The sequence below is a fragment of the Diachasmimorpha longicaudata genome, chromosome 6, assembly GCF_034640455.1.
Source record: "Diachasmimorpha longicaudata isolate KC_UGA_2023 chromosome 6, iyDiaLong2, whole genome shotgun sequence".
Lineage (NCBI taxonomy): Eukaryota > Metazoa > Arthropoda > Insecta > Hymenoptera > Braconidae > Diachasmimorpha > Diachasmimorpha longicaudata.
The window spans coordinates 6684975-6700680 of NC_087230.1; the positions used below are offsets into that span (position 1 = coordinate 6684975).

Sequence of the window (15706 nt, forward strand, 5' to 3'; positions counted from 1 at the left end):
AAAAAAATCAATCAAATATTTCGTAGAATTTGTCGAAATCTATTTATCGAAATGACATATCGAAACAAAACTGAATGAAAAATCAATAGTGAAATTTAAAAAATTCCATTGACACTTGATGTCAATTATTATCGTGTTTACACACGAAATAATAATCCACCGTAAACTACAATGCTCTGTCCTTTCCGCTAATTACCCCGTTACCTCCACACCGCATCCGATAGTCACACTCCAGGGAATAACGATATTAAGATACAAAAATTAAGTATTTATCCACGTCCATAAATTTCATTATTTCAACGAAGAGCAATTGTCATGAATTAAAAATATTCTCCATTTTGCCAAAGGGATACTAGATCCTGCATTCAATTCGTGTGATAAATATCCCACGCATGAGCTACCGCGTTGAAACTAACGACCCCAGGGTGTAAATTCCCTCTTCAAGATACTAAAAATAACTGAAAAAAAATATTTCATTATTATTAACCGCATGTTAATAGTGGACATTTAAAAATCACACAGCTGTAGCAATATTAATTTGTTCAGGTTAATTAAACTATTCATTAATGCGCCTGGTTATTGAAGTGTTGATAGAAACGATGCGGGTATGTCTCTGGCAGGGGCGCCAATTGATTATTGAGAAATTACATAAAAAATCGTTCTGGAATTTAAGAGCTGAGTTGCATAAGCGGATTAACGGTAGATCTGACTGTTTGCGCTGGGGGTTTGAGAAGACAGACTGACTTTGAGGGGGCATGGGGAATAAACCGTGAGGGGGGGTGGAGGGAGGCGGGAGAAAAAAAAAAATTTTACAAGTTGAAAAACAAAACATGGGAGAACGCGTTTGGCGGATAAAAAAATAATATTTGTTGGGATGTGTACGTGTGTCCGTTTGGAAACGCACTCGAGCGAATCCATCCGTTAGGAGTATAGTATCGGCGGCTGGAGGTATAGATAAGACCCAGGCAACATCTCTTATCGGGATCAAGTTGGAGAAAATCGTGAGAGGCGCACGAACGCGTTTTATTTACTCGAATCATTTTCTTATTTGAATGATCAAGATGATGGTGAAAAAATTCTACTGCTTTTGTAAAATTTTTTCGAATGACGGAAAGTTATATTTCAAAATAGTTTTTATTCTATTTTCAAGTTATTCAGTTGGAATTTAAATCATCCTCTCCCGTTTCTTCTTATTCTCCCAAGAAAATACAACATTCTTGAATGTTAATCCCAGAATCTCGTATTTCTCAATAGATTTCTCAATAAATATCCCCGATGAGTTAAAATGACCGGACTGATCCTCTTTCCGAATAACTCCTCCGACAAATTATCCAGATGACTGATGAGCCCCTTACCACCCCCAAAAACCTCCAGGAAAATACCCAATTTGGATTATTAAACGCGAGCACACGAGTCCGTGGAACTCGCGTGCGAAATTCACGTCCCGCCGTTACTCAGGATTTATAATTACGCGTATATTCGCGACGATTTTCAGGCTGGTGTGTGCACGACCGGTTTTTGAGGTAGACACACGGAATCGCGAGCATCTAGACACCAAGTGGAATGAAAAAAAGTAAAACAAATTCAATATACACAACGTGAGTAAAAATCCGGACTAAATGATAATGAAGAAATAAGATATCACTGGCCCTCGGAATGGTAAAAAAAAATTCACATATGGATTATTATCGAGTCCATTATTTCTGCATATTATTCTTACGTTGTGTGGAACCAGCCACCACTGGACCCAGGATTAAACTGTCACTGGTTGTCTAGCACCAGTGCAAAGGCACTTTCTGTGTCTCACCATGCGGAAAATCAAAACTTAAATATATTTGACGTATTTATTCAGTGGTTGGTTGTACACCAATGAGGGAGTACTTGGCCACTATCTTTGACTATGTATCGACGATAGACGTGTTACTAACGGTGATTTAGTTATAACCAATGTGGTGGGATTAACGGAGTTGGTGTAATTATAAAACAAACTGCAACATATTTAACATCGACAACCCGGTAGCTGGGAGAGCCATCTCTGCACTTCATCTATTCTATGATTTATGGCATTACACTAGTCTCATTTTAACGACCAGTTACCATTTTATTTATTCATCGTTTACGAGAATTTATAGGAAATAAACTTCGGTATGTCTTTTTATTTTACCCGGTGGGAATCATTGAATGGAGATTAATTCTCTCATTAAAATTTCTACGGGGGATGAGTTGAGAGAATTGGACCGAAGGTCCGGACTGATATCCCATGTTTATTTTGTGAATACTCGGACGTGTACACAAATACATGGAATACCACTCCTTAATTACAAATAAATTGAGGAATTTTATCGACAAAGTCAACAAATTCCGATTTTCAATAGAACTAAGAGAAATGAAATTTTTTAAAATTGTGATTGTTTCCTGTTTCCCAGAAAAATTATATTATTATTATTATACCAGTCTACGTTTTATGGTTCACCATAATTTTTCACCCCACTACTCCCCATAAAAAAGCCAAATGTTTTTCCAGTGCAGTTGATTCTGTGAATTTTTCAATGCTCCACGAAAGCGATATATTTTCCTCCACAATTTATGAAATAATTTAAACCGTAAAACTGATTGTTATCCATCAACATATCAGGTGTGCCAGAGGACATACCGATAACCACCAAATGGAGCACGAAATAAACATAACTGTGACTGGTGAGTTAATTGGAAAGCCAATAGCACATAGAAACGAAACCCGGGGCGAGATCCTTTTCTCAAAGGTGGGTACAGCCGTTATCCCAAGGATTTATAGCAAGCTCCTGTTATCCGTAGCCCCCATGACCGGTTGTCCAGGGAAGTTGGTTCACCTCCTCCCCCTTCATTTCGACGATTTTTAAATTACCCTGACCAACTTGACCGCAACGATTTGATTCGCAAAATTCCAACTCCGGATAAACTCATTGGTCTCAACTCTACAAACTTCCTACTTGTGATATTCTTGTTACAAATCATCACTGACAACGACCGGACTAGCATCCGCATTAATGCTCAACGTACGTTGTATTGATATACCCTCCCTCTGTACCAACCCTCCAACAAAGTCACGCTATGTATTAAATCTATGTATGCAGCGTGTTGGAGGTATAGAACACAGCACGACAGTGAATTATTTCGGATTAATCAGATCATAACGAGAGCACCACCGGACTCGGTTGGACTTGATGAGAAAACCGGTCTTTAACGTGAGAAGCCCACCATCGGGGCTCGGGTTTTGCGCGTGTCGCCAGGATATGCTATTTTTTAATGACTCCTATTAGAGCTGGGTCATTGCGTCTCACACCCCGTGAAAAGTTTCATTCAGATTGAATTAGCTGTTGTGGAGGTTGACTGCTGACAAATGTCTATTTATGAGCACCCGGAGGATAGAAAAAAGGTGGAGAGATTTTTTTTTTCAACTATTATGACTCGAAAAGGAATGGTTTTCTTGGGGCATTTCAGGTTGGATTTGAGTATCATTGAAAAAAATAATTGCCCAATTAATCAATTTTCGAGATTTTCAATGAATTGCTCATTAATGGAAAAATGGACAATATTTTTAGCTTTTTTATGAAGAAAGAAATTCTTCAAAAATTGCGGAACAGTTACGCACGTTTTCAATAAACTTTCACAAAAAAATCCAAAACGTTCCAGAAAAAATATGGAATATTGTTTTGACCGGTAGATTATGGAATAAGCGCGTAATTTTTAAAGAATTTTTCGCTCGATGTGGACCCGTACAACATTCTTGAAAGTTATATTGAATTTTGAATCCTCAATTACCAATGTACCAAATCCCCCTGTCCCCTAAATGAAATTGTCTCAGTAACGCCCAAAGTGAGATGTTCCCCGGACAATTTGCCGGTGGTAAACGAATTTTTACACCCACCATTTCTCTTCCTCCCTCGCAATGAAAGAAAAAGAAAACCCCTGCCAAAAAGAAAGCAAAGAGACGAGAAAAAGGAGATATTATACCGGCATGTGCCCATATAATACCGAACGCAACGATATTTCAACGGTCAGGCTGAACAAGATTCGCGACAGCGGTCGCCTTGCAGGGCCGAAAAAGAAATGACTATTTGCCTGGTTACTAACTCGAACTAACGCTAATGCACCAACGAACCGATCGGCGCACACATACGATTCAAGGTGTGCACACAACGGGCAGAGGTGGAGGAGGAGGGTGTTGGTGTGAGTGGCCGAGAGCGTGAGGATGCGTGGTTGTATGAAACAACGATATACCGATTGACTCTACGGGTTCTCAACCACATTAAAACATTATTTTCAATCGATCGTAGCCAATCGATAGTGAAATAATTAATTACCTGTTGAATGAACTTTTTAAAATGATTTTTAAAGCCAAGGAGATGATTTTCAGGGGATGTGCAGCGTAATTGATTTTTTATCGGTGACTCCAGGGGGTCAGGAGTGAGGGAACGTGTTGATAACCGCGGAGGTGCGGCGACCAGCGAGGTTGTTCCCGAGGGAAGTGGACAGGGTAGCGTAGTCGCGGCGCGACACACTGGGGGACAGGGCGCGGCGAGTTTTATATTATAATTATGCCTATTCCCGGCCTCACCCGTCGATTCAGCTACTCGGGATACACAAGTTGAGGGATTCGGCGCCGGCGCCGATGGCAAAGGGAAAGAAGGAACAAAAAATGATGGTGGAAGAGGGGGTGGAGTGGGCTACACCCCTTGCTGTTTGGGTTTCCATCGCAATTAGCCGGTTATGACGGCCTATGGGCGGGATGAAGGGTCGAGGGTGAAATAATAACTGGTTTCAGGTGAGTATTGTTGTACGGTGGCTGATCGAGGGGGGAGAATCGAAAACATGGCGATAAAAAAATGGACGATTTTTCGATTTCACTTAGAACTGAATGGAATCCCTCGGGTTTTCAATTAATTTGTTTAATTAATGTGTGGATTTGAAGGAATTAATTTTGTCACTTCTAAGTCAACGGGACTCATTGATTAATTTAATTGATGTATTTAGTTAGACCGATGATTAAATTCGTTTGATTGATTCTTTCAAATTAATGCCGGTAAAATGGAAATTCAGAATTAATTAGTTTAACGTTATTAATTCTCTCAATGTTATTAGAATCAATCGATCAGTTAACTGACATTTGTCAATACATTTGGCTAATGTATTTAGCGGTAAGTCAATCAATTTGAGTGACTTAATGTTGCCACTTTAATGTTACGCTTGCTAAAATTATATTTTCCGATTTTTTTTTTCAAATAAAAAATCGAAAGTCCGCGATCTATTATTAGCAGCTCCATTCAGCCGGAAGACAGATCCACAGATATCGCGTGGAGATACGAAACAGAGTCATTCTTACCTGTCCTGCGGTACGAGAAATCCCTCTCACTCCTGATCCCAGAATGACTGAGCCACATAGGTATGGGCAGATGCCCCGCCGTCGGCGTTATTGGAAAGTCGTGTTTCACCGGGGTAACTAGAACCGGAAGTCCAGACGTGGCGACTTCACCCTCAGCAGACGGTTACTCATGAGCCTCACGGCCTTGCGTCACGCCAACCAAGTAAAAGTCCCCCTTCTCCCTCCCCCTCCTGAAATCAATAAAATAAAAAAAAAACTGTATAATTTCTCTGCTATTGTGGGTCAAACGGATGTGTAGAAATACTAATGAAATTCCAATTTCTCTTGTTAATTTTTGCATGAATTTTTTGTAGCACAAAAGCAAAATAAAAACTATCAAAACAGAAAAAATGATAATTTTTTCAGTCTCATTTATTCGCAGTGCAACTACCCTATTGAATAGTTTCAAAATAAAAAAAATTGTCAGCCGGAACAACAATTTAATCAATAAAATAACTCCAGTTTCCCAAACGATGGAAATGAATAAAAAATAAACAGTCAATTGCCTTCAAATCCCCCCATATAATTTCCCCATTAATTAAATTGGCTTCACCCCTGAGAACTTCACAGCAATGGGACCTACAAGCGAGTGAATAACTGTTACCATAATCATTTCCCAGCTCACAAACAGACGTTAACCCAGTGTTTATGTGTCAGAATCACATTATGAAAGCCACCAGGAACATTATAAAATTTTCAACACCGCTAAAATAAAATATCATAAACAGATAAATCAAGAGTGGGATCGAGTGGAGGGTGGGGAAGGGTGAAAATTCGAATTGCGAATCGCAATATCACATTCCAAGGGCCCCGGAGTATGCGCTGATTCTCGAGATATCTCTCCTCGTTGATGACTATTTTTGTAATCTCAAGTCTGCTGGGCTCTGTATGCCACCCTTGAGCCTCATGAGAATGTTCACGAGCTCGATCGACCGTTCATTTTCATGTAAAGTAGGCGTAAGTAGGCAAACCGGGTGTCCCGAGGTACCGAGTATTCCCTCTCGGTGCTTATGCGGTGGTTTTAAAAATTTTTAGACTCTTTTTGTTGATGGTCAGGGGCGAGGAGGGAGTGAGGGAGGGGGGGGGACATATGTTGCCATTGAGTGGGGGTAAATGAGCTGGAGGGTGGGAGGGGATATCAAGTGGCGTTGAATGTTCGTTCGAGAACGAAAATCACTTCATTTGAAAATAAACTACAATATTTTTATTGAAAATCACTGGTTAGGGAGATTAACGCACCATTCGAATGGATGAGGTACGACACTGGGAAAATATTCTTGTGAGAATATTTTTGCGTTTAAGATAGCGAGATTTGTCGGGTAGGAATGGCTCGCAATATTCGGCGGAAGAAGTAAAATATATGCGATAAATATCCTTGACAGATGACAGCTGAATGTATTAAGTATTTATTTTTCATAACTCATCACTTGCTTGTACGTCATAGTGAGATGAATATTCCATGTAAATATTCAGTAGAAATGACTGAGTTGGAATAAAATTGTCACTTTATGGACGATATTTAGTTTACATGATGATAAATCATTTTTATCAATCTCAAATTTTTTTCAACCGAACAAATGAGAATGTTTGATGTCTCTTGAATTTTTAATCATGAAAAACTGAATATTTGGTAGAAAAATTGAGATTTGCAATATGTTTTGTGGAGGGAATTCTCTCTCTTCTCATGGCGAATTGTTCTGAGTGTCAGAATAAGCCCTCGAGATTTCGGTAACACTAAATATCATTTTTCCCCCACACATGGTAAATAATCGAGCTGCACTCCATGTTCTCGAGTCGTCAACAACAGCAATAAATAACCCAAGTGTCATTGGCGTATAGATAATAAATCGTCGTTATAGCCCCGCACTATGAACACACCAGTATTACCAGTAATACACGATGCAATATAAAAAGGACGCACTGGTTCAAGGAAAAATATCATGTTAACTCCCTGAGATTCGATGTTGTCATAAATTCAAAAGTGAGGAGAATTGCAGTGGCAACACCAGAATTATACCATAACCTAAATACTGAATGACATGATTTATATTCGTTCATTCAATTTCATGTTTATTATATTTATACTGCTGTCGCCACAGATTAATTTGCACGAAGGGCGAGTTTACCTACGTGAAAATGATAAGGTCCGCCTTGTTAATTTTTTTCCCATTCAATTGACGCTTTCGAGCAGATCTATCACTGAATTATGCGGATCTTCCTATAAATGGTAGTGTGAAAATGTCAATGGAGTGATAAGTATGAAAAATTAATGACACTTGAGGGAATAAAAATAATTTATTGCAAAATTTTGCGCTCATTTTTTATTTTCAGTGGAACGACTCGACTCGTTTGTCCTCACCAGAAGAATTCATCTACTACCAATGAAAATTGCGAGTTCTTACGAGGGAAAATTGCGACGAAAATTACGAAATTCGTTGTTGTTTGCTAATTTACAAATTACAAGACTGTCTTTCAATTTAAAAAAAATGACAAACTCCTCTGCAATGTCAATTATGTTCTCCAATTGCCTGAATAAAACTCTGTGCTAGTCTAGAAGAAATCTATGTGCAATTTGCACTTGCATATAAAAAAATTGCTCGATAATATTCACATTTTTACGACGTGAAAATCAATGTCTCGGATAAGGTTTTACGAACAGACATTGGAAAGATACGAGACGGGAAAACACGAGTTTTTGTGATTACACGTTAAGTTTGACATGAAGTCAACTCAACTCAACTTGACACTAAAACGCGTGTAAATTATCCCTCATTTTAAATTTTATCACAAGTTTAACCAACAAAATGAGAATAAATCAGAGTGAAAATACGCAGTAACGACTTCCGCTCGTATCCCATCATCCATTATCAATTAAATTCACTGAACGATAGTAATTACCAGGTGAATCTTAGCGAGATAGATATCAAGGATGTTCGGGTGGAACAGCACGCGTGAGGATGACTACAGAGGTGGGAGTCGCGTGCCGTGAAAAAAAAAAAAAAATAAAAAAAATAAAAATAAGAAACAACTTGCTTGTGAAATAATACATTGGGTGGACCCCATGAGCGAGAGCTTTATCTCGTGTTTGCATCTTGGTTTCGGATTACCGCTCGTTCCCGCCTAACCCTCCGGAGGCCTCATCGCTCCCGTCGGCGAGAAACCCATCAGCTCTAGGCTATTGGAGTAACGCTGCGATACTCTCTCACGAGGAGAGTGCTTTTGAGTGTCTCATGGAAAAAATACTCCAGGGTCACGAAATTTTATAGTTCAAGCGGAATAAAAACAGAACACTCCGAGGAAAGAGAGAGAGAAAAAATAACGTGGGGATGGCCTCGATCGTGAGAGATGTGGCTTTTTATGGGAATTATTGGGCCTGAACGAGGGTTTAGTGCTTGTAATGGTACCATGATTGACAATGCAAGGGACGGATTAATTTCTCTCTTCAGTCGCATCGAGTTTTTACTGCCGCGACAATTAGCATAAGTTATGTACCTGCGGTACTTGTCAGAGTATTACGATCAATTCGAAATAGTCCTTCGATTCTCCCCCTCTCATCCCCCTCATACCACGTGCGTGTTCCATTGAAATGGTAGGTGGAACTGTCGCTCATATCGGAGATTGTTGTCTATGCTGATCGTTTCAGCTGATTCAGCCTGATTTCAAGGCAGATCGATAAATAATTCTCGGGGCTTTGTGATTGTAGGGAGATATGTTCACGAGAATTTATTGTTTCACGAGGTGGGGACCTTTCTGTGGTTGACCTTGTTACAATATTTGAATTGAAGGGATGCTTGAATTGTTGTGTATATGGAAGAAACAATTTTTTATCGAGAGGAAAAAACAATTTCGCCGGAATTATTTTATGCATCTTGAAGACGATAAGAATTCATTGATGAAGAGGGGCAAAATAAAAATCGAGAGATCCATTGATTTTTGAGGGATTGATTTGAAAAGTTAGTTCCACTAACTTTTCAAGAGCCTCATATTTCCCAAATATAAAATGTCAAGTGCTGCAATAGATCATCAGCTCATGAAAAAAAATAATCAACTGATTAGCCTTGGAATTTCGCCAAATTCCGCGCAATGAAACAAAGAAAATCAATTAAATTTATTATCCCCCGGGTCCATCAGCAATTTTGACGCTGTGTGTGCCATCCATAAGGGGAAAATTGAGGTGGGAAGAGGCTCAACCGAGTGGACAGAAGACAGCCATAAAAAATAAAGAGGACACCGAGAGGCCCCGGGCACACGATCTTCACGAATATGTTCACAGTCATTGGACGCATGTGTGATACCGTGAACACACGAGTGTTGGAGACCTACACGGAAACCCTTCTACGAGAACCGGCGCCGTGGCGCCTCCAAGCCCACCGCCTGGCCAAATTCAAATCCGTTGATGCGCTTTTTTTTTTTTATTAAATTCAAGCCAGAGTCCCGGACTCCTGAAAAATTTTGTGAAAATGTTTCAATCCATCTCCGTTTGCCAATGTATCCCTCCCCCCAGGGGTCATTAAAAATAATAGGAGACTGACGCAAGCATCTCAACCAGTTAAGCCTGATCACTCCCTCATCGGGTATCGGGGATCAATAAACTCCCGGGACTCACGGTTGGTCGTTCAGCCCCAAATGGACGTTTTAAAGCGTATTTTAATGTCTTCAACTTATCCTGACTTCTCCTTGGCCGATGAATCCAATACCTGAATCCATGTGGACAAATGTCACCGGGGAAAACCCGGTATGAGAGACAATAACTGGGTGCAGGTCCCTTCCAAAATGCAGCGAGTCTTCGGTCTCGATTTTCAAACCAAAATGCACACGGTGGTCCACTAATGTTACGATGGGGACCAGCCGGCGCCAAGGGGGCACTTCTGGCCATTTGGCGCCACTTGAGGACGTGGAAAATGTGACAGGCGATGTTGAAAAAAAAAAGCTATGATTCTCAGTTGATCATGAATTGATGAGAAATTTCCATTTTATCCGGTCACGTGAATGAAGCCGATTTATTCCGCCTTTTGAATGTCGTTCGATCGAACTAATTTCCTCCCAATATATTCGCTCTCCCCTACAATGTAAATATTAATTTATCAGCATCGTGGAACACCGCCTGTCCCAATGATTTCCACAAGCCACTGAACACTCCGTTCTACATCGTCCATTGATACATCGACAACTTAACCAAACAGACGTAAACCTACAAGTGAGCATAAGTAACACAGTCCCCCGGATTTGCTGTAAAATTACACCTGTAACCCGCAGGGAAAGAAGTATTGAGTATGTACCAGGTACTCCATAACCCGCGCAAGACACGCAAATATACAAATGCCTGTTAGTCCCTGTCGTTGTTATAGTAGCTGGTGCATAATGCGCACGTGCAACTCTCAACTCTTCAAGCCGCAGGTGAGACTCGATAAAACCCGCGTTACCGGATTAGAGAAATCACCATGAGCAGTACTGAATTTACGTAGTCATTAATTTACACTATCTACACTATTTTACCCGTGAAATATTTTTACCCCCAGCAATATTCCAACTCAAGGAAAAAAAATACAATCTCATTTAAATGGAAGATTGAATTATTGTTGGCATAGCAATTTGCCCATTCAATAGTTCATGCAAAATGAAAACGGAATACTAAGTGGGCAATTGAACTGATTTCCTGGGTTCATTCTTCACGGCCATAAATTTGGATTAAGTTATTATTCAACATTTGATCAATTTGTAAATGCAAATAAATTCAACTGCAAATATTTCACCCAGATAATTTCTTTCAATTTCATTTAAAATTCCACCGACATTTACGGTTCATTTTCAAATACATTCTGCAGCTAGAAAAAAAAAAAAGATAATTTTATCACACTCGTGAATTCTTCATTACCAATTTTATTTATTTACTACCAATTTCTTATTTACGAGCGAGCTTGGATGTTTATCCTGATAAATTTAAGTATACAAATTGATGTTGTAAAATCGTTGAATAACAATCTTCTCGTGGTGCTGTCGTTGAGAACAATTCACTTGTGTGAAAAATTTCATCAATTTTTTTTTTTTTCATCCTCCCCGAGAAATTGTTAATCCCCACCAGTGTCAACCCCAACTCCCCCACCACCACGTGAATTCACTCCAACCGAGAGATACTCAAACAAAGGTATACAGCTTTGATGTTGGATCGTTTATCCAACGAAGAAGGGAACATTTTGGTCCCGCCTACACGCCACTGGCATTCGTGGTCGCAATGGCCGCTATCGGCTATCTCCGATTTCACGTTTCTGCCACGAATACTCTTCTCAAGGCGCGCAAAACCACCCAACGGAGGTGGAGACAGTCTCTCATCCTCCTTCACTCAGGTCCTCTCCGCCTCTTCGTTTCTCTGTCTCATTTTGTGTTATTCGCACCAGTCGTCATCCCCTCCCCTTATTCCCTTTCCTGCGCCCTACGATTCGCTCTTAGTTATAAATTTGATGTGTTGGTCCAGACTGTGTGGCCATGGTGGAAATACCATAGCCGGTGAACCGGGGTCACGATTTTCACATCCCCTTCAGTGGATGATTCAATAAATTTTTGTTCATAATTTTTATGGCCGACTGTGACTTTGAAAAATTTTGAAAAATTCATATTCCTCGAAATCGTAATTTTCGTTTCATGAAAATGCGATTTTAATTTTTTTATCATATTAATAATACCAGGCAAATTATTTATTCAGTTGAGGTGGATCATCCGTATACTTCTGCCTATAATAATTTCGTTTTGAATTTGTGCCATAAAAATAAACGATCAATTTATCACTCTCTATCTGAATAATAAAATCCCCATTGATGGGAAAATGAAGGGACGTAAAATGAAGAGACAGCTGCGAGCCTTGACATAAAATATCTCTGCAGACTAATCGGAATAAATTAAAAAAAAAATAATTTCCCATTATTTTTATTGTTTTACAGCAAATGCGGTGGTAGGTGCTCTCGGATAGAATGTTCCACGGCAGTGGAAGTGGTGGGTACGGAGCGGGCACCGACTACCAGACACAGCAATCCCAGCAGCAACAACAACAGCACAATCAGCAACTCCAAGCGCCTGTTTACGTGCCGTCCTCGAGACCGGCTCTTCCAACAGCAGCCACGGCACAGTATCACTCATTTCCTGGCTCAGCATCGCCCGCATGGTAGATAATTTACCGTATTCTATTTGAAAATTTTCTTCCTCCAGCGACACGTTGATCAAACGCAGGGGGGGGGGGAAATTAATATTTACTCGTTAATGAGGTTTAGGAATATATCACTCATTATTGGAGATACTGAACACCGATAATGAATTTAGTGATAAATTTCTACAAATTAGAGGAGACGGGGGGTATCTAAAAATAAATGACCGTGTCTTTCAGAATTAGTGATAATGTCAATGAAAATTAGTGACGAAATCACTGAATTCCGGAATTTCCTAAGCGTTCACAAATGTTCTCGAATTTTTTTTTTTAATATTCATGGAAAAAATTTTCTTTTTGTCCCAAAAAATCGATCGAACGAAATATTTTCGTGATAATATTTTTGAATTTTCTATGATTTCGTGAGAATCGTAGCAACATTCACTGACATTCAAAATTCCTAACAATCAATTGGTCGCAAGACAGCGGAACCTCCCTAACCCGTTATCACCCCAATATTCCAGGGAGAAAACGGCATCCTGGCAGCATGGAGTCGACGGTTACACCCACCACGCCCTGGCGGGCCACACGGGTGGTTCACCAGCGGGAATGGGGGCGCACGGAGCCCACGGACATCCCCATCCATCCCACCCTCACACAGGCCACCCTCACGCCACCCTAGCGAGTCCATTCTACGCGCAAAACGTCGCGATGATGTCCTCCCGGTGGCCTTACGAATCCGCTGGCTTTCAGCGCGCCTCACCATATGGTAAGTCCCACTCTGTGTAATTTTTTTCTTTTCTAGAGAATTAGGTGAACGCACTCAGCAATGAGGACTGATACCGCGAACAAAAGTAGCGGGACTACTTGCACTGTGACGATAAGATATCTTCGCTATTTCCTATTTCCAGCGATTAGTTATTATCATAGGCTTTTTAGTAGCGAGGAGGGGAGTAATGGTTATTTTGTTTTTTATCTTGCCATGCGGGTGAGTTAAAAACCGTTTTTTTTTTCAACTCAACTTTTTTGCATTCTCCCGCTCCCTGCGGCACGAGAGGTCAAGCTATTTTTAATTGTCAAGTGTAAGCTCCTTCGAAACTTGTGACGCATGACGCAAATTGTTTCAAGTTCAATTTACATTCTATGGTTGCAATTTTATTTCATCGGTGGAGGGAATACGCGGACGGTTGATGATCGGAAAATAGTAGTTTTCCATTTTTTTTAGTCCAACACATCTCAAACTCCGAAACTCTGACGATATTCGCGATTTTCGACATTTTTTTATTGTGTGAATTCATATTTTATGAGTGAATCACTTAAATAAGAGTCAGTTCCAGTTATTAATTCCATTTTTCATTTAAAAACAATTGAATTCTTCCCGAATAATAAAAATTGTTAGTTAAATATTTTCAACAGTATGAAATGTACTGTAAATTTGAGAAAAAGTTTTACTTTGTCACGTGGAGAAAATCTGTCTGAATTAGAATTACGAGAAACCCCCAGAGCTTAATTGCCTCACCTGGAGTATGTCTGGAAAATGGAGCTGGGGGCAATGCGGGATTGAAAAGTGATTTCTTTTCTCGGATCACACACACCAGAAGCATTTAACAGCGGCCATGTGGGCAAAGACTCAGTGTTAAATATGATAGCGGTGATCTTTGAGGGATGATGAAGCTGAGTACAGAGTGCTTGAGTGGCCGACGATGCAGTTTTCAGCTTGCAACAGGCCACTTACGAGGCCCAGCGATAAATTTTAGGGACTTCAAGTCCTCCCAGGGGCAGAGATTTTCGAATAATCGAACTGTCACGTGTTCTAAATTTCAAATCATGACATTTCAGTACTTTATCATTACCCCGAGCTCCCTGAATGACCGAGGGAGTTGAAGCATTGCGAGTCCGACCGTCAGGTGGCGGCAGCTGACGAAGAATTAGTTTAAAAATTTGATTGATTTTATAGGATAAAAAAAATCGTAAAAACACTTCGCACATTAAAAAAAATTATCAACTGAAGATCGGGTCGATTGAAGCATCAAAATTATTCAAATGACCAGTCGTAAATACAATGAGCCAGCGTAAGGCCATTTGTCGGAGAATATCAATTTTATTCAGCTGTTAATTCATCGAGGGTTCAAATCAATGGATTATCACTCACAGAGGAGAAAGCAACAAGGCCAAACGTGCTCGCGTGCTTTTTAAAGTGTATTTAAATTTATGGTTCACAGATACGGCGATGGATTTTCAGTTTGCCGAGGGGAGAGAGTGTGTTAATTGTGGGGCTATTTCTACCCCACTATGGAGAAGAGACGGTACTGGTCACTATTTGTGTAATGCCTGTGGACTCTATCACAAGATGAATGGAATGAATAGGCCGCTGATAAAACCATCCAAACGCCTCGTAAGTACTAGAATTCACCAACTCCATTCGTCCTTGCAAAATTGAAAATTAAAAAAAAAAATCGTCGGATAAATAGGCGTCTCATTTATATTTTTAGCAGAATTCATTGCTGGATGATGTACTAATATAATTAAATGTTAATATCATCAACTTATTTATGAATTAAAAGTTAAAGTTTATAGAAAAAAAACTCTAACACTCCCCGAGGCTAATTTATAGAATAAATCAAAGCATTACAATTCTCAAGCTGTGACCCCCTTCGCCAATGAATCCACCCCAATTCGCACAATTGTTATCACCCTCTTATCACGAATTATCGCCGTTCGGCGTACGTAATTGGCAATGGGACAGATCTCCGAATTCCAGACGGCGACAAGACGATTGGGTCTGTGCTGTACTAATTGTGGTACCCGTACAACGACTCTCTGGAGGCGTAACAATGAGGGTGAACCGGTGTGCAATGCATGCGGCCTTTACTTCAAATTGCACGGGGTAAATCGTCCACTGGCGATGCGAAAGGATGGAATACAAACGCGCAAGAGAAAGCCCAAGAAAACACCTGAACCAAATGCACCAAGAACCAGTGGAAATGATCACGAGACGTCGACGTCGACCACATCCTCCCCGTCGAACGGTGAATATGAATTTTTTAACGTACCGCAATAATTAAATAAATAATGAAAACCAGTAGCAAAGGGGTGAAACGAGTCGAGTCACTTCTCACCATCGATCAGTTTTTGATGGATATCTCGAAATCGAGGGGAGATAGTACAAT

General features: G+C 40.1%; 2 protein-coding genes across 3 annotated transcripts in view; one reads left to right on the plus strand and one right to left on the minus strand.

The window, feature by feature from the left end:
- LOC135163353 (arylalkylamine N-acetyltransferase 1-like) overlaps positions 1 to 5584 on the minus strand; it is a 99962-nt gene extending 94378 nt beyond the window's left edge. Inside the window, exon 1 of the mRNA XM_064122733.1 lies at positions 5363 to 5584. The gene's annotated coding sequence lies outside the window, so the exon portion shown is untranslated. The remainder of the gene's footprint in view (positions 1 to 5362) is intronic.
- LOC135163348 (GATA-binding factor A-like) overlaps positions 1 to 15706 on the plus strand; it is a 28527-nt gene that overhangs the window by 11793 nt on the left and 1028 nt on the right. The window contains exons 2-5 of one of the 2 annotated variants that reach the window (XM_064122724.1): positions 12337 to 12557; positions 13061 to 13305; positions 14759 to 14931; positions 15283 to 15565. In XM_064122724.1, the coding sequence (XP_063978794.1) occupies positions 12367 to 12557; positions 13061 to 13305; positions 14759 to 14931; positions 15283 to 15565 (892 nt within the window). In that variant the 5' untranslated portion in view covers positions 12337 to 12366. The remainder of the gene's footprint in view (positions 1 to 12336; positions 12558 to 13060; positions 13306 to 14758; positions 14932 to 15282; positions 15566 to 15706) is intronic. The other variant, XM_064122725.1, reaches the window with a different exon arrangement.